Genomic DNA, 26,077 nt, shown 5'->3' on the forward strand with positions numbered 1-26,077 from the left:
ACCTCAGTGTGGTTGACTTCACCTAACACAAAGGTAGCTGTTTCCAGCGGGTGCAGTGCCCTGTTAGAAGAGTCTGTGTTACATAGCTGGAACAATAGAAGCTGAGCAAAAGATGACCAAGATCAATTAATTAGATGAATTCAAGCTAGAAATGAGCACCAGTTTTATCAAAGGCATATGTAATAAAGCATCACAAAGACATAATGCATGTCATATAAACATCTTAATCTTAACAAAGACATGAGGCTTCGCTATAATGGAATCTGAACCTTGCTTTGTACTATGTTGTAAAGTCTGCTCCTATTTGTGAATTCTCCATGCCATATAAGTAAAAAATTTAACTGCACAGAAGCCCCCATCCGGCATCTCCTCCACCCCTCCTTACCCGTTTTGAAAAGTTGCAAGGTAATAGAATTCTGTCATGCTATGCCTCCTAAATCTGGCCTTGATATAATCTTCCATAATTCTAATATATTAAAACTTTCACATACAGGAATTAACTGTTTGCTGATGAGATATGAACAAGTGTACCATGGAAATTGCTGGGTTATAAAATATCTCACCCACTGTAAAGGCATTAAGAAGAGGGCCACGGCTTGGTGCAATTGTAAGCACTCAGGTTGTCAGAGTGGAAACCCGATTTTGAGTCTTGAAGGTGGCCATGTCGTGCAGAAAGCAGAAGATTAGGACCAACACTCATGCCCCTCTCCAGCACCCTGGAGTGTGGGACCACACTGATTATGGCCCTCTGTAAAGGAGTTGAGAAACATATTCAAATATTTCTAATGCATTCACACCCATTCTATCAAAAGATTCAAGAAGGTAATTGATAGACATCTGAAAGCCAAAGCGATGTAAATTTGTGACAAACTAGATCTTAAAATACACAGAACAAGGAATAATCGGTACAACAAAGATCTGAAACTAAAAACTAAACAAATAGCAGATTACAAGAGCCATAACTGAAGCAAAACAATAAATCGATGACAATACCAAGAACAACCTTACACTGCAATGTAAATTCATCATTCAAGCATGCTGCCCAAAAGGCATGAAGGATACAGATTCACCTACAACACCCCCTAACCCGCTTCCATACAAAATACAAAACAAAAAAAATGCTAGTTTTTCCTTCTTTTTTGCCTCCTGAATCAGCAAGTATTGATGCCATCCTTGCAATCCTTTGTCAGGTCCCCAAATGTCTCGACCCGCTTCTTTGCTCTGTAGAGAACCTCAGTGTCTACTTCCACTCGCATATAGCCATCAAAAGGAACAGGGTCCCCACGATTCAACAGCCTTGTCTCATTGTACCATTCGCTATTTACTCCCCACAGATGACTGAAATCATCCAGTAGGAAAATCTTATAATCAGATCTAAGTCGATCGAAATAATTATAGAAAGGCTCATTGGTGGCTATATACAGTTTCCTCCCGGGTTGAATCCTCTGTTTTAGTTTCTCAAGAAGTGCACCAGGAGATGTATCAGCATCAAGGTTAGGCCAGAACTCTTTGTTCAGCGCCTTCTCCCCCCTTACAACATGAACCGCATCAAAATCCCAGTCAAGCTTCCCACTGATCTCTGAAACAATGTTCATGAGCCGTTTGGACTTCCAGAGAGTGTGCCACGGCCTCTGCACGAACTTGGAAGCCTGCCCATCACAGACCCTGTACCAATAATTCTCGGACTCGGGCGCATCGAATTGCCTCCAGATTATGGTGCTCTTCTCCTTCTTGAGCTGCATTGGGGTGATCTTGTAGCTATTCACCTTCCTCACCGGCACCTTGTCTTTCTTGTGGATCCGATTCCAAGTCTTCCAATCACTGAGGAACTGGCCTTCTTCAGCGATCGATACCGTTTCCTTCAGATGCTCGAGATCAAAGTAGAATCTGAAATCCTTTCCCTCTTCATCTGTTCCGTTCGAACTGTAAACGGAAGCCAAGCAAATGCTCATATCCATCGCGAGCGTCCTGTTCAGATACTGCGCCTCCCCAAGAGCACACAAGAAGCTCCAGAGATAGTGATTCATCCCCTTGCAGTAATCCCCACCTCGTGAATAATACAGATATCTCATCCCTTTCTTGAATGCCAATGGATACGGCAAGATCGGGACCGTGTCGTTGATACCATCTTCAACCACAAAGACAGAAGAAGAATTTGACGGCGAAGGAGCGACCGGCGATCGCCGCCAGTTACTGCCTTTCCTCCCCAAAGCGTCTTTCTTGACGCTCACCGGCCTCGCGTTCTTGCCCGAATGCCACCGGCCGGCCTTCGTGACCTCGTAGGAACTGCAATTATCCCCGATCCTCAACCGGAACCTCCTGAAATCCCTGTACTTCCTCCACGACTTCTCCTTCTTCGATCTGAACTTCCAGCTGACGTCGCACTCGTCCGGCTTCGAGCCATTGACGGGAGTCTGGTACTCGAAGAAGTTGATCCCGGAGAACACTCTGAGATTGAACCGCTCGATTGCCACCTTGACGCGAGGGTCGGAGCAATTCACCGCGCTGCCGTCGGCGTCAGAGCAAGGAGGGACAACGGAGCTATTGATCTTGGCGGCCTGGAGGTCGACGGATTGAGGGGTGAGGGGTTGAGGGGAAGGGGCGAGGGCGGAGAGGTTGAGATCCTCGCCGGTTCTGAAGACGGAATCGTCCTGGGCAAAGGTGGCGTTCTCGTCCTGAGAGAAGGCTTTCGTGATGGCCTTGGAGGACTCGAGCCAGGGGTCGGGCGGCTGGTAGGTGATGGCGATGACCGTGAAGACCAACACCAACATCACGAAAAGCGAGAAGCAGACGTTGCTGATCATCTTTATCACGTTCTGCCCCAATGGCTCCGCAGATGGGATCGAATCCGCCATCTCTCTCTCTCTCTCTCTCTCTCTCTCTCTCTCTCTTCTGAAGATTTGGGGTTTCTTCTTCTGCAGTGTTTGTTGAGAATTGAGAACTTGAGAAGAGGAATCAAATCGCAGCAAATGATGAATGACTGGCAAAAGATTTGGGGGTTGCCTTTGCTTTTCTTATTCCTGGGCTTCTCCTTCTTTCTTTCTTTGGGGGCGTCGGTGGGTGGGTTCAGCAATCGCTTTCTTTACAGTGGGTACTGAACAGTGACGAGGGATGATGAGGTGGACCGGAGTGGTGGGTGTCCGGATTCGTTTTCACGTTTGTGGATTGGAAAGAACAGGAAAAATCCCGTGGGAAAAGGAGAAAGAATGTCCTTCTCCCCACTTTCAAACGAGAGAAAAATGTTTGATGTGAAACACTTTTTCTTCCGTTGTCTGATTTCATCCAGCATTGAGGGGGAAAAGCAATATTGTGGGTATCCTTGCAAATGGGCCGATTCGTATCGTATTGGTCAAAAATTTGTCTTTCTTTTTTTAAATAATTACAAATATTTTTAATACTTTGTGACACGTCATTTGTTGGTTAAAAATTGGCTAATTCATTTCAATTCTATAATAAGCAGTGATTACTTAAAATATATTATGTTATTAAATCATGACTCAGGTTTTATAGGTGTTCTCGGTATTCAGTTAAGGTCTTTGTACATTTAAATTTTTGGTATTAGATGTTGTAATACTAAGCAATTTTTAAAATCTAAAAAATGTAATTTATAAAAAAATTTCTTGAGTTAATAAGATTTTTATATGAATGCTTTTATTTTGAAAGATTCATATGTGTACGTTCATTATAATTAATCATTCTTTATTTAATAAAAGAGTTAGCATTATATGTTAGATCCTTGAAGTGGACCCTATGCTGGATCATGGACCCTAATGAAGAGAATCCATAATTCAAGCATAAAACCATTTGAGGAGTCCAAATTTTAAAAAATTAGTTGAGAACTAGAAAGTTGGATAGAAGTAGGAAACCCAACCCTCTTCTATTTATATGGGTTGAGTCTCCTTCTTTTTCACATACACCAGGTTGAGAGAGAGGGAGCAAGAAAGAATAAATGACCAGTCTTCTAGCCAGTCATTGTAAAGGCCGTTGTTGCCCAAGTAAGCCTTTTATTTCATGATTTTTTTGGTGATCGGCCATATTAGCCGATCGTATTCATGCTTTGACTTGTTTTTGTATGTTGGGTCTGATGCAAGGTCTCTACTTTGGTCATGGATATCAATCACGTGAGTGGAGAAAGGGATCTACGACCTCTTTTACGTTTTAAAAGTGTTTCAGGAAAGCTATGTTACTAGTTAAACTTTATTATCATGCGCAATGTTTTAACCAAACAAAATCTGCATTAAGGTATGAGATTTTTATGTTTTTCAGCATGTATGGGGTTTAACATAGACCAATCAAGTATTGAACTTTATTTTTATGGACTATGTATGATTAATTTTATTTCTTTTATAAAAAAATAATTTTATTCATAGTATAGAGCAAACACATTTTTTTAAACAGTTAATTTTGGGTTTTATATTCATGATAGGTGTTGAATTTTTGTATTTATAACATGTTAAATATTTATATGAATGAATTTGATATGTTTTTTATGGAATTAAAAATCATTGGATGAGTTTCTTGAAGTTCTCTTTTGAAATCAAGAAGCTTCTTGGTTGATTCTTGAAAAGTTATATTTTGTTCTCTGTATTTTGATCCGACCAGTTAGAAATATAAATTTGTTTACTCCAAATCATAGACTCATAAATCCTAAAAATTTATGGGGATGTTCAATACATATGGAAGGAGTCCCAAGTAAAATCTCAAACTCAGATGAATTGTGAATTGGGAGATATGCTCTTTGCAAATTGGCATAAAAATTCTATACTGACAATGAGTTTGTAAAGACACAATATTTTATAAAAATCATATCTCATAAAATACTAAAGATATGTGGCTAATTTTTTTTTATTTGTTAGACTAGATATAGAAGAACACATGGTTAAAATTTGAGAGGTCGATTTTTGATGGTTTGGAAACAAAAATTCACGAAATTCACTCTTGATTCTATAATTTTCAAGAATACATTTCGTCGAATAATAGAAATAGTATGTGTTTCAAGATTTTTATCTCTCAATTGGAATCAAATTAAATTATGAAATTTTATGGGTTTGAACCTGACAGATCAAGTCACCCACAGTAAAAATATAAAATTCCAATTCTTTTTGTAACATTTATAACTGGTTTTCTATGAAGAGACAAAATTACATAAGTTTATTTTGTAATCAGAAATTAGTTAGTGTTACAAAAATTTTATTCTCTGTTTTGTAACGAGTCAATGTCTGGATTTTTGCTTGTATGCATATATGTTATCATTGCAAAATTTTACTTGTGCAAGTCAATTGACCTTTTGAAAATAACTCGCCTCCATTTTAAAATACGAAAAAATTCTAAGGAATGGGACTCGCCTGTCGGTACGAGGTTCAACCATTCCTAGCGCCATAACTAGGGGTAATCGAGCCAATGATCAATCATGTGCTTTGCTTTGCTTTGCTCAACTGTCTAAATCGTTATTCTATTCTTAAATGCACAAAGAAGCATGCATGTGCTATGAACTTAGAAAAATGTAGGTTGAAAACATGATGTATGCTTCAAATATTTGAAGATATCTGAAAAAGGAGATTCTTTAAAAATCGTGAGCCAAATTTGGAAAAATGGTGAGCTGGACTTAGAAAATATTTGGAAATTTTTGGAAAACTGAAGATTTTGAGAAAATCGATTTTGAGAAAATTGATTTTGAGAAAAACGGTTTAGAAAATGATATTGACTAACCTATATGATGAATGAAATGTGGTTTTTGAAAAATCATATTTGGAAAAAGGAAATTCGAAAAGGCTTTAAGAAATTCTCTTTCTTTCAGAAATCGATTTTGTATAAAAGGGTTTTATGTACCTTATAGAATTTAGATGAAATAAATTTTCCATATATCCATGACTATGGGCACAAATATATTTTGAATATACTTCATTTGATTCTAAAAGAGAAAATACTTTAGAAAAACTTTTGAAAATATGCAATGATTTCTGAAGATAACTTAGGAGTGTAGGTCGTTTGTAACTTAAAAGAAAATGATAAATCTGAGTTTCATTCGTATTCTGACTATGGCCACAAATACAAATTTCACTGAGTTTATTAACTCTTTAGAAGAAGGTGCACGTCCCATTCGTGTTGACTATTGTGAATTTGAAATATGCATGAATTTGACTATTCTTGTTAGGGAGATATCATTCCGACAAGATGAACTTGGCTCTGAACCGTGCCTGTCGGTTCAAGAAATACAGGTTCTGATGCCAGATGAAAACAAAATAGTAAACGATGATAAAAAGCTATAAAAATTTTACAAAACAAATTAGACATGCAGACGAGCACACCGCTTTTTATGAATCTGAAATACCATCTCCGGTGAGAGAGATATGACCCCGACAAGTAGCACCTGATTTTGCACAGCGTTTTAACAGTACAAAAAATAGGTTCTGATTTGGATTTCAAAAATAGGATTATAGAACTCAAAAAAATCCATTTTTTTTATTATAAACCGTAGGCAAACACATGATTATACCATAAAAAATTTAGATTTAAACAATGAATATAAAAAGGTAAAATAATAGCATGAACAGACGGCCATAATTTAAAACTATGGAATCTCAAACCCTAGAACAAAATAAAACTTGATTAAGCATGAAAAAATTAATAAAATATGTAACTAAGGCTATGGATCATGATTAAATGAATAAAATAATGAAAATATGCGTGAACATGATAAAATAAAATAAAAAATCAGGAAAGCAAGGTTGAGAATTGGATTTTGCCATCAAAATAGGGATTTGATCCATAGAGGGGTCGAATCTCATCTTTTTTTAGGCATACATGAAATAAACATGATTCTAAGCATTATTAATTAATCAAAAATGTGTAAAACACATTAAATAATCAGTAGACCATATTCTTGAATCATGAACATGGTTCTTGAATTTAAAAGAAAGGAAAAGATCCAACAAGAAGGCGGCAGCAATGGTGGTTTTAATGGAAATTAGCTAATAAACATATTAAAATCAATTAAAATTAAAAGGAAAAGAGAAGTTTAGGGAGTCCTAATGGGATTGGCCTTGACTTTTCAAACTCTAACTTAATTAAGATATTAACTAAACCTAAATGGGTTATGTGGGCCCCATTTGTTTTTTCAAAAATGATTTTTAAAAGGTGAAAATAAAGGGGTTAAAACAAGATTTTCAAGAAGCTTTGAAAGATACCTAGATTCAGTAAAAAAATTTAAATTTTGAAATAGATAAAACATGGAAATATAATAAAATTAAATAAAAATGAAAATTAAGGTTTGGCGCCCTCTGCAGGGTAGGCCCCACTTGAAGAAAATCGATAAAAAATTGAAAATTGATTTAGAAATCAAGTTTTAAACAAATTCAGATCATTTTTCTAAGGAAAATGCTTTGAAATAAGGAATGTAAAGCCCCGGAGATTGGCCAAATGGGAAAAATTGGTTTTAAAACCCAGGTTTTAAAAATTAGTTTTGAAATGGAGGTTTTAAAATCGAGTCTGGATTTGATATTTTGAAAACAAGAGTGCTGGATCTTGAAAATGATATGCAATGACATGAAATGGTATGTAATGACATGAAATACAATAAAATGACATGAAATGACTACGAAATGCAAATCCTGGATGAGGGATTTGAAGTCCCGGACCCCTGGCAGAGACCAGGAATTGAAAATCTCTGTCCAGGGATAAAAAATGGATATTAAATATCAGATCTGATATTGGATCTGATCCAAATGTGAATTGGACCTCGAATATAGCTAAAATTTCAAATAAGGAATTGATTTGAGCTTAGATTGGCACTTGTATCAGCTTGGAAAAATGATAGAATTGATGTTTTGGATAAAATGACCTGAGAAATAATTTTGCCCTACAGGGCAGAGAGTGACACTGGAAAATGAGGTTTGAATTGGTTTAAACTGAATTGAACTGGAATCGAGGGTTTCTAAACTCAGGTGAACTAGAAAAGCACTGACTCAACTAAACTCCTAGGTTGGATGATCAAGAAATGATACAATTCTCAGAGAAATGCACATCAGAGTGAAGTGAACAACGAGAGTGTACTCGGTTTGAGCTAAAATTGAGGTCAGTTATACTAAGATGAACTAAATCTGGAGCCTAAACACTAGCTGAACTGACAAGACTTAGCTCAATTTCAGCTAAAATGAGCTGACATGGGCTAAAGTGAACTCCAAAACTGTGGAAAGTGAATTTAAACTAGAACATGACTACTTGAACTCCTGATGAGCTCAAGTTAGACTCAAGAAAATAGGATTGACTGACTTGAATACAATTGACTAGAATTTGAGTTAGAATTGAGCTCATTCCTCAGAAAATGAATCAATTTTAGCTGAAATGGTCAGAAATAAACAAGATTCACTCATCATGAGCTCAAGGGAGCTAGAAATGACATATATTCTAACTATTCTGAACTTAAAATGAGCTTGGTTGAGCCTAAAGGGAGCGTGATGAGTTTCTGAGCATTCGACGGAGGAATTGCTATGCTTGAAAAGAAACTTCTTCTGGTTTTCCTTTTTAATGCTTTTAGGGAGGAATAAAGCAACCAATAACCCATTTCTAACCTTCTTTTCTAATGAAATATAACTATATTTTTATTTTGCCTTTTGTAATTGTCCCACGTGGTGCTAATAAAAACAAAAAAGTCAGATTTGCTATTTTGGAGTTTCTCCCCTACTACAGATGAAAGACTCAAACTTTTCCTTCCTTTGGGTGTGTTTGTGTGCAGCAAAAACCCGCTTTTGGAAAAAATGTGTAGAAATGGATGTTTTTCTATGTTTTGTGTTTTATGGACCTAGGTGAAACCAGACCCAAACAGGATTTGAGATTATAGTACCGAATCTGAAACCAGGTTCAATCAGACCCATCATATGAGAAACCATGTCCAGACCCTATAAAGATTACATGAACTAGACTTGGGCCCGATGACCTAACCACTCCTCGTCTGCCTGGCAACTCAAGCTGACATATGCTTTCCTAGAAGATAGAAGACCCTGCATTATCAATAAGGGTGTGAAGGGGTCAGGTTTGCTTCAGATCCAGGTGAAAGCAGACCCAAACCAGATTTGAGATTATGGTACCAAGCCTGGGATCGGGTCCGATCAAACCCATCATATGAGAAACCATATTCAGACCCTATAAGGATTGCATGAACTAGACTCAGACCATAACCAGTATAATAATATTTTTTTATATTGAAATTTTGTTGATATTAGTTGGAACTCACATCGGGCTCGGGTTTGGTATGAAATTTCACAAACCATACCCGACTCCATATATTAATCAGACCCTTCGAGTCCAACCCAGATTCTAATTGGACCTTCTTGTTTATCACTAAATTCTAACCTTATAGGGTTTTGTACGGGTCGGATCCTGGTCAAACCCAACCCATTGATACCCTTAATTTTCAATAGGGAGAGCTTCCTCCTCAGTGGTGGGCTTTTCTGTGTGGGGGAGGGAGTGATTCTGTTTTTGTGGAAGAGGACTTTGCCATAGAAGACGATGCAAAGACATCTTCCTTGGGGAAAGTAAGCAGATAGCCCTGAGAAAGTGGTTGAGATTTTAATTTCTCAGAAACAAGAGTTGAGCAAACTTTCGCATGCACATTTTCTTCCCTATGAAAGTGATGTTTTTTTTTTGTCATTTTGCTTTTCACAAGTTTAGCAAAGTTGTAAAGAGATTCCTCACGTGAGAAAAATGAATCACACGTTTTGCAAAGCACTTCAGAGGCTTTGCCAAGGTGCCCTAGTGTTAATTAAAGTTATCCAAGTGATTAAAGGTATCCACCGAGGTGGTATCCCATGTGGTAAGCGGGGTCATGTGCCAAGCTGAAGGCTCAGGTTAGAATCCCTCTGCCATATGTGGCTTAAGAGATATCTGGTAGGGGTCTGCCTAACCCCAACTTGCCTATCAAAAAATAAAATAAAAATAAGGATGATTAAAGGTGCTCCAAGTCGCTCAAGACTACACTGCATAAATGTGATAGTAAACCAGTTGGTCCAGCCCCAAGGGGGGGTTGGCATAGTGGGGTGGGGCTGCTAGATGGACAGTCAAGGTTTGATTCTCATGGGCATCACTTCTTTGCGCAAGCCAATGCGTAGCATAGGCCCTAGGGGTAGGGGTCCTAGCTTCGGAGTTTTATGCCATCGGCACGAAGAACGTAGATATGGGGATTAAATTTGACTTCTTTTATATAATTTTGGTTGTGTTTGTAACTCTAAATTTTAATTATGAAATAAATGAAATAGGTTTTTTATGTGTATTGTAAATGTCTTGAATGGTTTGATTCTATATCAGTGAAGTGTTTGAGTTTGGGGATTGTTTTCAAAAATTTTGAAAAGACTTTTGCTGCGTTTTTAAAGATTTAATATTTTTATATCTAAAAAAGTTCTCCAAAAATTTGAGGCGTCACAATATCAACATTCTCCTCATCCTCCTTAAATTTTCTTTATGGTTAGTCCTACCTACATACATTTATAAAAATGTAAGAAATATCAACAACAATACTTATGTCTGCCCCGATTAGTCTGCACAACGATGCAACACATCCGACATGTCTTATGTGAAGACTCACCAATCTTTGACCACGGCCTTCTTCGCTGCATGACCAACTCTATATTACAACCCGTGAAAATTCATGATGAAAGTTATGCATCTAGGGCATTGCAATGGATATGTGCTTCCATATCCAAACCTGCAATGATTAATACAATAATTAACAAAAATTAATATACAATATATACCTATAAATCAAAACCTTATGATTAATACATAGTATGCAAGTATAGTATAATGTTAAACAATATGAGTATAAATCAAAAGTTTAGGTATAATGAAGGAATAAATACCTTCAACACTAACAACTCGATCATGCCATTTCTTCCACTCCTCATGCTACTCAAACTTGCATACAAGTGTGCAAGTGAGGCCGCTCCCCATGCATATTGATCGGCATGATCTAGGTCTTATAAAAGTTCAATGTATGATGCATGGACTTACTTCCCATCAATGTTGATGAATAAGCATGAGCCAAATAAGTAAAGTAAGAATGCTCTCACCTCCTTGTCTACCCTACTATCACCCTTTCCTCTAACACATGGTAGCTTTGTCTTTATCCTCCTTGCCCTACTGGGGTTATAGTTACCCTTAAGCCATAAAAACTTGATCATTTCGCCTTCGAACACATCATCCTTCGTTTGAAAGTAAAGATCACATATTTGCTTGAAATGTCTCAACCACGGTCTACTCACTAGCTCTTCATAGCACTTAAATCCGATGATTCATGTCACATCTTCCACTGTGATGGTCATCTCAAGATTTCTGAACTTAAATGCGTTGGTTGCTAAATTTCAAAACTGCACAACGACCTCTAAGCGGGGGTGACTGATATTTCATGGTGTGATCTTCAAGAATTTGCGAAAATGCATCTGATGCAGTGACTTCTTCTCTTTCTCCATTAGTGTTATGAACCAATGATGTACTTGCTTCTAGTAGAACCAATGTATGTAGGATGTTGGCTCTTCTAAATCAATTGGTTGAGGGTTCTGCAATCAAAATTAATTTTTTGAGAATCAATCAAATTAATTATTGAATTGCACACATATAAATATATATTTTTAACAATCTAGTTATCTTAAAAATATGTTTCACATGTACATGACAAACTAATCCAATAATTGCAAAATTCAAACTAGTTAAAATGAATACACGTAACCTTTACAACATTCAACTACTCGATTGCATTTATGGATAGTAGCAACATTCAACTAATTGAAATGATTAAATAATCCAATTAGTTAAATTAGATACTTGTACTTTTTAACACACACACACACATATATATATATAAGGTAATTAAAATATGTAAATTGGTATGGATTGAGATTTTCATAGGTTTTATAAGGCATACAAACAAATGGAATTGGCTATTGAACATGTTGTTGGGGACCACCAAAAATAAGATGTGCTTACAAAAAAAAAAACACCATCGATGGTTCAGTCGTGTTGAAGTGTTGTCTATGAATCGTTGAGAATAGTTGGCAAAAAAAGTCACCAAAGGAGAGAAAGTTGAGAACCACAAAGAACCCTAGTTTATGAGAAAATAACATTGGGGGTGTGGATGATTGATTTTTATAGTATCGAAGAGCCGCATTTATTACACAAACTCCACAACAAGTAACAAATTTCACATAATATTCATCCCAAACATATGCAATGTTTCAACATATTTGCCTATATATATATGTCATAATTTTACAAATATTTAAGTAGCATATTTGCAAGGTTAAGACGTTCTATTTAACTGGAGGTTTACACATAAAAAGGTTCACACATTTTTATGCAAACTTTGTAAGATATATGCAAATTGAGTAGGATATTTGCAATGTTAGAGGTTTGAGTTTAATAGCAAATGAATTTATGTAATGTTTGTATTATATATGTGACTTAAGTAGGATATTTGCGATGTTCAAGGTTCCAGCCTTACCGAATGTTTACAAATAAATTTATGCAAGTTTTGTAAGTCTACATAAGAAAATGTGCAATTGTACGTTTAAGTTAGAGTTTGCACTAGCTGACAAGCATAGCAATATATCACAAAACTCCGGCTCTGCACATGCAAAAGGTAAAAAAGTCCTAACAAAGTTGAATATTTGTGATTTTGGACATTGGGAAAATGGCAAAAATTTTAAAACATTTCAAAAAAACTATCATTTTATCCTAACAGTACAGTTATTAATATGTAATTAATATCTGAACTAGGTTAAATAGCTCATCAGAACTAAAGCTGTAATGGCATTGTCCATCTCATTATGACCATTTGGGTTAAGTGGCAACTGTGCGTGTGTGCACCCGCATACTCTTACCAAAGAAAGCAGCCCGTGATAGTTTTCATGGCTTAATGAAGTTTTTGTTTATAACTTATTAACAAAGGCTTCGACTTTTTTCTCCATTGAATTTTGTTTTCCATTTTTTTGTCATTAGAAGAAAACGTATACATTTATCTGATTCCCTGTTCCACCCTTCTTGAGAAAAGGGAGAATGGTTGCCTGACCTCAATCAGTGCCAAAAGTTGCAACTATTTTTATGCCAATTTTGTAATGGACATTGACACGCTAGATTTTTTCTGGCCAACCCACCGTTCTAGAAACCACATGCCTTTGATGTGTACAAATCATAGATTCTCACAACTAGTTGCTTTCAGTATTTGTAGAAAATGCTTCTCAATGTTGTATACTATCATCAGGTAAAAAAAAACTGAGCACAGTAACTTCGCCAGACTTAATCAGATCATGAGCGCATTGGAATACTATAACAAAGCTTAATGCATCACACACGCCGACACAAAACCGAACTTGATAAATGGGTGCTTGTTATGCGCCTAAACAAAACTAATGAGTTATACCAACGGGGCCCAACTTGTTTAGTAGGAGCTGTTAGTGCACGTCACCACGTGTTGGGACATTGCAAGTTCAAAACTCAATAGTATGTTGTATAGTAGGTGAGGGTGTGTGTAACCACCCCAATTCATACAAAAAAAAATAGCAAAATTTTTTATTTTTTATATTTAACAAATGCGAAAATATTCTTAAAGACCAAGAGCCTTTACAGTTAAAACACAACAAACACTGCAAAAGATCTTACACCCTTTTACGATGAACAGTGAAACGACTTGATCACGAAGTCACGAGAAGACCACTTGACAGACTCTTTAAGACAAAGTGATTCTACCTTTTTATTTTATTAATTATTATTTATTAATAAATAATTATCCAAAAGTTTTCAAAAGTCATTATATCCTCTTAGAGACTTTTTAATATTATTTTAACTTTAAATAAAGTATAAAAATAATTTTAAGGTTATTTTCGATAAACATAAATTTGAGTCTAGATTCGAATCTAAGATCCAAATTCATTTCAAAAATTCAAAAAACTGAATCAAATCAGATTAATATGAATCTTGAATAGAGTCTAAATCCATATTAATTTGAATCAAATTCATCTGATCCGGTTCGATCCGAACCGACGAACTAAATTTTAAAAAAAAGTATAATTTTTGATCAACTGTAACTCAAATTCGAAAAAATAAAATACCGTTATAAAATTTTGAGATGCATCCAACGATATATAACTTAAATTTCACCTTTGAAATTCGTTTAAAAATAACCCAAATTTTACTCAAATTTGGATTAAATTTAAAGGTCAAAAATAAAAAATTTCTTACGTTTTAAGTGACTTGTTTATGCTTTGCCAACGAGACTTGTGTCACGCCCAGACTCAAAAGCATTGACCAAAAATAAAGGTTTTACCGATTTTCTTCTGTACTTAACCAAATTTTCAAAAATCATGAATTTAATTAAGTTTGAAAATACACAATATTACCCTACTTGCCTTTCAACAAAAAACAAACTCACGAGTTACAGCCTGTATGTAACAGTATTAACACGACTACAATTTTGAGTGTTGCAACCATGAAACTCCTCCCATATCAATCTGAGCTTTGCGTAACCATTAAACAACTGTGCAAGCCATCACCACTCAATAACCAGCTTGTAAACCCAAAACATGGAGTATGATGCTAACAACCGAATTCACATTAGCTGGCCCTTTAGTATCAATTCCGTGATACCAGTAAATCAAATCTTTGTCGAGTATTTAATTCAAGAATCAAAGGGGCCTACTGAATCTGTGGAAAGTGGCAACTATATCATCGCTGGCTCCATGACTCACTTGTGGGGCGGGTGTCTCTGAAGGTTGAAGTACCAGTTGATGCTGCTGGAGATGGTGTTGAGGCTGTGAATTGCAAACCAGAGATAGACAGAGGAGGCAAACTCGAAGCATGCCCCTGACTTGCACTAGGAGCAAAACGTGATGGGCTTGCTGAGACACTGGACAACCAGTTGCTTGTCTGAGAAGGTCCAGGTGCAGTATAGCCTGCTCTGTTACTGTGTGTCACCTGCATTAAGAAAAGAATTAGAACTATGGTCCACTCATGTTAGTCAGAGCTAAAGGCAGCAGCCCCAAGAAACCTGGTTGCATCCGACTGTGCTGGCCCGTCTTAACATTTTTTAGTATACGAGGCTCAATTCACATCAGTCATTACTAAACTTATCGAATACCATAATAGCAATAAAATGCAAAAGCCAAATAATTGTTGAAGACTAAATTTGCTGATTTTCATACAGAAGAATGGTAACACGAGACACAAAACAAAGGAAATACAGAAATATAAAAAAATTGTTCGGCAAAGGTAACCAAATATGCTGTAAAAGAATCATCCTGCAAATTGCAAAACTTTCATACAAAAAAAAGTTATGAAAAAAGACAAAATCTCCAAAAGGTGAATTGAATAATAAATAGGCCATTAATGACGACTATAATTTGCATGTTTCACCCTCATATTCAATCACAAATATGAAGGGCTTCAGTCATGGATATTTAGAGGTCGTGAACTTTAGATTGAGGGGGAAATATGCAAAGTTGGATATCATGATTACTCAACATGAAGATACAATCAGTCACCAACATTTCCATGTTAGTTTTCAGGTCATGAAAAGATTCAATGTGTAAGCCGTATGGAAGGTCATCCTTGAGACTGTCAACGGCCTAGGTTAAATAGATAAGTACCCCAACTAGGAAGATGTTGCACTAACAAAGTTACATTGTTCACGAGTGGGTGCAATTTCAATTTTGTGAGTACTGGAAAATAAACAAATCACCCTGACCTGTTTTCTTCAATGGCTACATGACAAAAGTAATAAGTTCATGATATTCTAACAGAAAGAACCATAGATTTGCTTTCACTCTCACAACCAAACTTTACATGTTCTGCAATTGGTAACCTCTTCTAAGAGTGATAATGAATTCTAAAATATGACTGATACATCAATTCATCTATTTCTCAAGAAAGTTTGCAATATATATGAATTCAAAGAAGCAATCATATTTTCCCAGGAGGAAGGCCTCCATCTTCCAAAGAAAATATACCTACAGACAGTTGCATATGCACTAATTATACATTTCTAGATAGCTAAATCAGAAATGGTAATATACAGCATTATATCCAAATCAAACAAAGTATCACCCTCCTTCTGTTCCTCTCCCAACTCTAGCACATATACATTTCCTTCCATTCCCCATCTCCTTCAACAGCTTGATTCAGGAGATCTAAGGCATGCTTGACAATATGAATTGACCGATTTCTCACCCACCAAGAAAATTTGCATACATGTACAAACAAGGAATCTGAGCATATTATTAGGAGTTAAGGCTTTAAATTTTAGGTATAATGTAAGTATACATATAACTGTACCAGCTACCACCTCTGTATGTTTCAGTTCTACATACATGCATACACGAAGCAGAATTCTTCAATGTTTTACTTTTTTCTCCTCCATTTCAAAGTTTCGACTTGGTTATTGCCTAGAGAAGCATAAATAATGTGTGAATCCACGCTCTCCTTCCCCAAACTCATAACAACCAAGGCCTCCTCCATCCTTTGCCATCCAAAAAATCAAAATAAGATAAATAATAGATTACTTACCAGCTTTCATCATGCTTTGAAAATATAGCTTCAAAATATGAAAGGGAAATTGTTACCCAACTATTTTGTCTTGTATACTAGCCCCACAAAAATATTCTTTTGCTGTCATACATAAAGATGTAGTTTCCTATCCAAAATCTCCTCATGTATGTTAATTCTCAGAACTCCCCAACCTTGTATTCAGCAATATAATTCTAGCATATTTTCTTGATTTTATATGCAGTCATCATATTAACAAAACTAGATGAACAATTATGTGATGGAACTAACTCAATAAGTTTTTCTCCGTTAAAGATAATTTTACCAATCTTTTTCAAAATAAACCCTGGGGTTGAGTCTTTTACAAAAACTGGTTTTGAACCAGTCCTTTCAAAATCAACCTTCGTGTTGATCTCCATTTACGAAAACTGGTTTTGAATCGGTCTTTTCAAAATCAACCCTCGTGTTGATCTCCTTTTACAAAAACTGGTCTTGAATCGGTCTTTTCAAAATCAACCTTCGTATCCATCTCCTTTTACAAAAACTAGTTTCAAATCAGTCTTTTCCAAAAACAACCCCTGGGTTGGCCTCCTTTTCTAAATATATTTTTTATCAATCTTTTCCAAAAACAACCCTTGGATTGGTCTCCTTTTGTAAATTTAATTTTTACCAGTCTTTTCCAAAAACAACCCCTGAGTTGATCTCCTTTCCAAATTCTGATTTTCATCGGTCCCTTCTCAAAATTCTATCTTCAAATTTGCCTTTTTTCAGCTTAATTCCAGGCCCAAAAATCTCCTTTTTGTATTAGAGTTTTCCTCCAAATCTAGCTTTATGCTGGACTTTCCTTCTAATTTCAGCTTTGTGCTGAACTTTCTCTTTGCTGGAATTTCCTTTAAAATCCGGCCTTACGCTGGAATTTCCTTCCAAATCCGGCTTTACGCTGGAACTCCCTTCCGCATCCGGCTTTATGCTGGAATTTCCTTCCAAATCCAGCTTTGTGCTGGAATTTCCTTCCAAATCCGGTTTTGTGCTAGAATTTCCTTCCAAATCCAGCTTTGTGCTGAAATTTCCTTTCAAATCCCGCTTTATGCTGGACTTTCCTTCCAATTTCCCAAATCCAGCTTTTTGCTGACTTTCCTTTCAGATTCAGCCTTGTGCTGGAATCTCATTCCAATTCCAGCTTTGGGCTGGGCTCTCCTTCCAATTCCAGCTTTATACTGGGCCTTCTTTCAAGATCTCCGCTAAGGATTTCATCAATTTAAATATCAAGTAAATTCCTTCACCAAGAATTCCAGGATATTTTGCCAATCTCAAAATTTCATTGCATAAAAAGATCACCTTAAATTACCTCTATTATTCCTTTCAAAAGGGTGAACCTCCGCAAAAAAGAGCAAAATTCAATTTTTTTCTTGTTGGTCAACCGAAAGGATAAAGGAAAAGTCCCTGATATGGCCACAAAGGAGCATTCAATGATTTTGAAAAGCCAAAAATGAATTGATATTGATCATAACTATGATGCATTTCAAAGATAATTCTTCTGGCAATAAGGCAGTGGAAATATCCTAAGCGATAAAGAATTCACTCAATTTCCTCAATATAACAAGCATAATTAATTATCTGCAAAAGGGATCTCTCAATCATCACCAAGTTGAAAGCGGATAGGCGAGTTAGACCCCTGGGGACAAAGAAGATTTAGATCATCTCCAAGTTGAAGGAGCATGTGACAGATCCTTCCAGAAAAAGTTCAAATCATCGCCAAGTTGAAGGCTGATGCGATAAACCTCCCGACAAACCCTAAAAGATATTTGATTATCATAAAAAAATTTCAATCAAAGAGACAATATCATTAGTATAATTCCTAAGACAAAGAAGGCTGAGACCACCTCCAAGTTGAAGGAGAGTGTGATGTACCCTTCTAGAGAAAGTCGGAACATCTCCAAGATGAAGGATGATGTGATAAACTCCTCGCCAAAACCCAAGAAAGCTCAATGTCTCAAAAAGAGTACAAAAAAATCATCATGGAAAAATCTCAGATATCAAACTGCCGAAGTTGCCAGAAATTATCCTTTCTTATGCGAAATTCTTTCATCAATGTCCTTTTATGAAACTGAAAATAATTCTTTTCTTTTCATATCAAGGAAATGGATACCGTGCTTGAAGAAGCCCAATAACAACAAAATTTGAATTTTACTCTTGAATCCATGGAGTTAATCTCGTTGGAGGAAATACTCTAGGTAAAAGAGAGAATATATTTTGCACACACGTGCACATTTTCAATATTTGAATCAGTTACATTTTACTTTATTGGCAAAATTTTCTTGGCTTTCCTGATATGAAACAAAAATTTGATGTCCATTTTGATATATCTTGGTGTTGCATTTTCATTCTTTCACATAGTCGAAAGAGTTGCCTTTCCCTCTTTCATAGAGTTGCTTTATTCGTCTTTCGCATTGTCGAAAGAATCGCTCTGCTCCTCTAGATTGCCTTATTCATCTTTCACATTGTCGAAAGAATCGCCCTGCTCCTCTACATTACCTTATCCGTCTTTCGCATTGTCGAAAGAATTGCCTCATATTGCCTTATCCGTTTTTCACGTTGTTGAAAGAATTGCCTCATGTTACCTTATCCATCTTTCGCATTGTCAAAAGAATTGTCTCACATTGCCTTATTCGTCTTTCGCATTGTCGAAAGAATTGCCTCGCATAACCTTATTCGTCTTTCGCATTGTCGAAAGAATTGCCTCATGTTACCTTATCCGTCTTTCGCATTGTCGAAAGAATTGTCTCATATTGCCTTATTCGTCTTTCGCATTGTCGAAAGAATTGCCTCACATTACCTTATTCGTCTTTCGCGTTGTCGAAAGAATTTGCCTCATATTGCCTTATTCGTCTTTCGCATTGTCGAAAGAATTGTCTCATATTACCTTATCTGTTTTTCGCATTATCAAAAGAATTGCCTCATATTGCCTTATTCGTCTTTCGCGTTGTCGAAAGAATTGCCTCATGTTACCTTATCCGTCTTTCGCGTTGTCGAAAGAATTGCCTCATGTTACCTTATCCGTCTTTCGCATTGTCGAAAAAATTGCCTCACATTACTTTATTTGTCTTTCGCGTTGTAAAAAAAATTGCCTCATGTTACTTTATTCGTCTTTCGCGTTGTTAAAAGAATTGACTTATTCGTCTTTCGCATTGCCGAAAGAATTGCCTCAATCACCTTATTCGTCTTTCGTATTGTCGAAAGAATTGCCTCATATTACCTTATCCATCTTTCGCATTGTCGAAAGAATTACCTCATATTGCCTTAATAGTCTTTCGCGTTGTCGAAAGAATTGCATCATGTTATTTTATCCGTCTTTCGCATTGTCGAAAGAATTGCCTCATATTTCCCTATTCATCTTTCGCATTGTTGAAAGAATTGTCTCATATTACCTCATTCATCTTTCGCGCTGTCGAAAGAATTGCCTGCTCCTTTTCAAAATGATCGCCTTACTCGTCTTTCACGTTGTCGAGAGAATCACCCCTACTCCTTTCAAAAGGACCGCCTTACTCGTCTTTCGCATTGTTGAGAGAATCACCCTACTCCTTTTCGAAAGGATCACCTTATGTCTTTCGCGTTGTTGAAAGAATCGCCCTACTCCTTTTCGAAAGGATTGCTTTATTCGTCTTTCGCATTGTCGAGAGAATCGCCCTGTCCCTCTTTGAAAGGATCGCCTTATTCATCTTTCACATTGTCGAGAGAATCGCGTTGTCCCTCTTTGAAAGGATCGCCTTATTCATCTTTCGCATTATCAAAAGAATCGCCTTACTACTCTTTAAAAGAGTTGCCTATTCAGCAGTTCACACTAATAAAATTTTCCCTTATACTTCTTCAAAAGAATTGCCTTATTCATCTTCCAAGTTGCCTCATGCTACCTCACTTTCCTTGCCTTTTTTGCAACCCCTTTCGGATCCTTTGTACAAAATCCGGAAGTCCCATCATGGTTTCCCCATTCTGACGAGGGATCCATATTTTTCATTCCCCTTTCAGGTTAAGGGTTAAACCTGAACCTCATTTTTCGAGGTGTTTCCTTCCCGTTCAGGTAAGGGTTAAACTTGAGCCTCATTCTGATGAGGTATTTTCTTTCAGTCTCATCATGGTTTCCCCATCCTGACGAGGAATCCATATTTTTCATATCCATTCAGGTAAGGATTGTACCTGAGCCTCGTCTCATGAGGTATTTTTCAAAAATGTCCCATCATGGTTTTCCCATTCTGATGAAGAATCTATATATTTCTTTCCCATTCAGGTAAGGGTTAAACCTGAATCTCAGGTTTTCGAGGTATTTTCGTTTCATCCAGGTTAAGGGCTAAACCTGAGTCTTTCCAAAAAGCTTATTTTGTCTCAGCCATGAGATTTCTTCAAAATCTCCCTTTGTCACAATTTTTTTTGGATCTTCGTCCAAAAAGGTCCCATCACGATTTTCTCATTTCCTTTTTTTTGATTATTTCATTCTCGAGGATTTTGTCTTTTACCAAGCCGTTCAGGATAAGATGTTAAACCTGAGAACCATTTTCACAAAAGAATTCTTCCACACTCAGTTCAGATCAAGGTTGTCAGACTAGGAAGCGAAAGCGGGAAACGATATGGGAAGCGAGAAGCGATGTATCTTAAAATGTATAGGAAGCGGGAAGTGAGGAATATTAAAAAAGAAATATAAAAATTGAATGAGAATCAAAATGAAACACAAATAAAAAGTAAAATAAAGTGACTAATATTAAATTTCATGATTTTTTTAGTGTAAGAATTAAAATTTTAACAAAATCTAAAAATGATGACTACCAATTTAGAGAAAACACATGAAAGTGAGTGAGAAAACACATAAAAAAAAACATCAAAAGTTGAGTAGGAGAACATATAAGAAGAATAGATGAAGCATGTGGAAAGCATAAGAGAAGCGTTGGGGAATCGAGGTTTTCATCAAGTTTCGAAAGCGTGGAGTATCGTGCTTCCAAAGCGAGTTTTCGGGAAGCGAGCTTCCCACCTATCTAAGAAGCTTCTGGTAACTCTGGTTCAGATTTTCTGACTAGGGCATTTTAAAATTTGGCGTGTTTTTCTTTGCTACTAAGTTCAGCTTTTAACCAGCTTATCAGCAATGAAGAGCATCTGTAAACACCCCAATTTTTTCAAAATCTTAAAAATTTCCCTTTTTTGCCCCTAGAACCCACATTCTGAGTAATTGGGTGAATTTCTAATTATTTCTCGGGTTCACTTCCTTGTTGAAGGTCCGAAACCCAGTTTCATTTCTATATTTTACCCAAGCTCAGATCCATATCAAATATCCAAATCCAATTCTGAGCTCGGATCTTCTATTTTCTAAAAATCCAAAATTAATTTTCTGTACTGGATCGGGGATTTTATCCAAATCCAATCTTCATTTGGATCCATCCCTCTCATGTTTCCTCAATTCAAGATCCAAACTCGATATTTGCTCAAAACCTCGAATCCAAACCCGTTTTGAAACTCAATTTTTAAGATTTGACCCTGTTATTTCACAAAACCCTCCTTTTATGAAATCTTCAGAATTTCAAAATCAATATTTTCTCAAATTCTTCAAAAACTTCATCTGGATCCCCTCCCTCGTATTTTTAGGTTTTTCTCTCAAAAACATAAAAGAAAAAATTCAGAAAAGTAGCTTCACCCTCCTTTTTTTAAAAAACTTGTAATAAAGTCTTCTTTTTGAAAATATTTAAAATAATGAAGGACCACTGTTGAAAATTTTGTAACGATTTCCCCCGTTACAAACCAACGCAGAGAGGCTGAAATGAAATGGGGATCTTCGAAACACGAGCTTTGATTAACAAGAGCAAGTGTCAAGAATGACACTAAAGCATAACCCTTAAAAAGGGTATAACTGGAAACAAAATAAAAATAAAAATGTATTCTTTATTGATATGAAAAACCAATTGCTTAAGAAGCATTGGAGTGAAATACAAGAGGGGCTGCACCCCTTTATATACACAGCTGAAAGAGGACTCAATAGAGCTGTTGGAATGTGTCAGTCCAACAGCTCTATTAAGAGCTGTTGGACTGTGTCAGTCCAACAGCTCTATTGCTAGTCAAGTCTGGACAGGACTTGACTAGCAACAGTCACTCTAGTTCAAACTGAACTAGATGACATAAAGACAAAAAATAAAAATAAAGGAAAAAAAATACAGAAAAGAAAGAAATTAAAAATGTATTTATATATATAATAATATAATATTATTATATATACATATATGTACAGTTTTACATTTTAACACTCCCCCTCAAACTTACGGTACAATGAGCGAAAGTTTGTATAAGAGAAAGTGAAATCGGGGAGCAGCGAGAGGCTTTGTAAAGAAGTCTGCTAACTGATATTCTGAAGTGACATATGGCAGATCAATTATCCCGTGTAGATATTCCTCTCTGACGTAGTGACAATCCATTTCGATGTGTTTGGTGCGTTCGTGGAATGTTCTGTTACTGGCAATGTAGATCGCACTTTTGTTGTCACAACACATTTGTGAAGCCTTTGTTGCTTCAACTCCCATGTCAGCAAGCAGTCGTCGGAGCCAAACTACTTCCATGGTCGTGGTTGCCATGGCTCTGTATTCAGCTTCGGTGGATGAGAGAGATACCTTCTGCTGCTTTTTACACCTCCACGAGATTAATGATTCCCCTAAAAAGACACAAAAGCCAGTGGTTGAGTGTCTGTTATTGGGATCACCTCCCCAATCAGCATCAGTATATGCAATTAAATCAAGAGAAGAGGAGGAAGATAAGAAAAGTCCTCGTGAAAGAGAGGACTTGATGTATCTGATAATACGCATGACTGCTCCCATATGAACAGAAGTAGGAGCATGTTGAAATTGACTTGCTGTATGAACAGCATGTGCTATATCTGGTCTGGTAATGGATAGATAGGAAAGTGCCCCGACAAGCTGTCTGTAAGGAGTAGGGTCTGCAAGAAGTTCTCCATCATCAATCTTCATTTTAACATTAACAACTTCTGGAGTGTCAACTTTCTTATCATCAGTAATACTAGACCTGAAAACAATATCAAAAGCAAATTTAGTGTGAGATAATAAATATCCTCTAGGAGAATAAGCAACTTCAATGCCTAAAAAATATCTCAACAAGCCCAAATCAGTCATTTCAAAATGAGATTTAAGAAGTGTTTTGATTGTTTCAACTCCCTGTTTATCGCTTCCGATGATGATCATATCATCCACATAAAGAAGAAGCACAATGATTCCTGCATCAGAATTCTTAATAAACAAAGCAGTGTCAGTTAAACAGAATTGAAAACCAATATCAATCATAACACGACTAAACCTATCATACCAAGCTTTTGGTGCTTGTTTAAGTCCATAAAGAGCTTTTTCTAAGCGAAGGACTTTACCCTTAGGAATACTTAGACCAGGAGGGGGTTCCATATATACTTCTTCAACTAGCTTTCCATTTAAAAAAGCATTTTTGACATCCATTTGAAAAATAGACCATTTTTTGATAGAAGCTAAGGCAATTAAGGTTCGGACAGTAGTCATACGAGCCACCGGAGCAAAGGTTTCTTCATAATCAATCCCATATTCTTGGGCATAACCTTTGGCTACTAAACGGGCTTTATATCTTTCAAGAGTACCATCACTCTTGGTTTTAATTTTATAAACCCATCGACATCCTATAGTTTTCTTCCCTGGAGGAAGATCTTGAATATTCCATGTAGAAGCCTTTTCAAGTGCATCTAATTCAACTTTCATGGCTTCTATCCATTTGATATCATTTTTTGCTTGAAAATATGTGGATGGTTCTTCATATGAGTGAATTAATGCAATAACTGCCCTATATGTGGGTGAGAAAGACTCGTATGATACAAACTTTTCTGGAGGCCTCGAGATTCGGGATGATTGTCTAGTTGGAATGTTAGAATATTTCTCAAGTGCACATGGAGTATTAGACTCTTGTCGCCTGGAATATTGAATACTAGTATCTCTATGAACTTCTTCATTTTCAACATTAAGATCAATAATTCTTGGATCATCATCAAAGTTACAATCAAGGTCATATTCATCAGATGTTGATGTTAGATCTAGCAAAAAGGAGTACTCAGTGACGTCTTTTAATTTTCTAAAATCAAAGAAGCTCTCCTTTTCAAGAAAGGAAACATTTCTAGACACATATAGTTTATTATTTTTGAAGTCAAAACATCTATAACCTTTCTGGTTTTCAGCATATCCTAAAAAGGCACAGGGAATCGCACGAGGGGAAAGTTTATCATTTTTGTCAGTAAATATGAAACATTTGCACCCAAATATTCTTAATCTAGAGTAGCCTGGAGAAATGTTCATAAGTTTTTCAATGAGAGTGATATTTTGTAACGAAGAAGATGGCATCCTATTAATGAGATAGGTGGCAGTTAAGGCAGCTTCTGCCCAAAAGTTTTTAGGGACTTGATTTGCTATTAATAAAGTTCTAGTGGTTTCTATAATATGGCGATGTTTTCGTTCTGCCAGTCCATTTTGTTGAGGTGTATAAGGACAAGATCTTTGATGTGTGATGCAATGCAATTTAAGATAATTTTGAAAATCTGTGGATAAAAACTCTCCCCCTGAATCTGTGCGAAAAATAGTAATATCATTTTGAAATTTGTTTTTAACCATATTATGAAAAGTTTGAAAGTATGAAAATACTTCAGACTTATGTTTGAGAAAGTATATCCACGTATGTCGGGAGAAATCATCGACAAAAATAACATAGTAAACAAATCCTCCTTTAGAAATTACTGGTGCAGGACCCCAAACATCCGAGTGTATTAATTCAAGTGGTCTTGAAGAGAAAAAGGTTCTGTTCTGAAATGGTAATCTTTTCATTTTGCCGAGAATATAATCTTTACAATCAAATGATTCAGAGTTACAAAATTTCCCTAGATTTGGAAAATGTTGGATTTTGGCTATATGTGGGTGACCAAGTCTCTTATGCCACAGTTCCAACTCTATTTTTTGAATATTATAACAAAAAGCTTTCTTCGGCATTTCCAAAAAATCCATGTAATAGAGTCCTCCTTCTCTATGGCCTTCCCCAATCAGCTTGCCTAACTGGCGATCCTGTACCCAACAACCATGAGAAGAAAAAGAAATATTACACCCATAATCAGAAATTTGAGATACAGATAAAAGATTTAAATTTAATTTGGGAACATGTCTAATTTCTGGAATAAAAAAATTTTTTGTTTTATAAATTTTTTCAAAATCTCCTATTCCTTCTATTTCAAGAGAAGTCCCATAAGCAGTAAAGACCTTTGACACTTGTTTTATTTTTAACACATTTGGATAGACTTTGATTATTTGGGGTCATATGAAAAGATGCACCAGAGTCAAGAAGCCAAGAAATTTTACCTAAATCAGAAAAAGATGAGGCTGCTGCGCCGGTTGAAGCTTCAGATGAGGAAGAGGCGCCTTTGATGAGAGGCTGAAGGATCTCCATTAGTTGGGCCAGGGAAACTGGTGCATCCTGATCTTTAGGCTCCGATCCAGCAATTGCAGCTCTTTTT

The 26,077-nt window shown here is 36.3% G+C and overlaps 2 protein-coding genes across 2 annotated transcripts in view; both read right to left on the reverse strand.

Moving 5' to 3' along the window:
- Positions 1-838: 838 nt before the first annotated feature.
- LOC149815807 (uncharacterized) lies at positions 839-3,076 on the reverse strand. Its single transcript, XM_089989237.1, has one exon. It carries the CDS (start codon positions 2,853-2,855, stop codon positions 1,152-1,154), a length of 1,704 nt encoding a protein of 567 aa, XP_089845363.1. The 5' UTR covers positions 2,856-3,076; the 3' UTR covers positions 839-1,151.
- An 11,238-nt stretch (positions 3,077-14,314) lies between these two features.
- LOC149815808 (tRNA (Ile)-lysidine synthase) overlaps positions 14,315-26,077 on the reverse strand; it is an 81,210-nt gene continuing 69,447 nt past the window's right edge. Inside the window, exon 4 of the mRNA XM_089989981.1 lies at positions 14,315-14,958. Coding sequence (XP_089846107.1) covers positions 14,710-14,958 — 249 coding nt within the window. The 3' untranslated portion in view covers positions 14,315-14,709. The remainder of the gene's footprint in view (positions 14,959-26,077) is intronic.

Source organism: Nuphar pumila, chromosome 15 (genome assembly GCF_984573655.1).
Source record: "Nuphar pumila chromosome 15, dmNupPumi1.hap1.1, whole genome shotgun sequence".
Classification (NCBI taxonomy): domain Eukaryota; kingdom Viridiplantae; phylum Streptophyta; class Magnoliopsida; order Nymphaeales; family Nymphaeaceae; genus Nuphar; species Nuphar pumila.

Bases quoted from the DNA above. Each gene is read 5' to 3' on its own strand.
- LOC149815807 (XM_089989237.1), bottom strand. From the start codon at position 2,855: ATGGCGGATTCGATCCCATCTGCGGAGCCATTGGGGCAGAACGTGATA.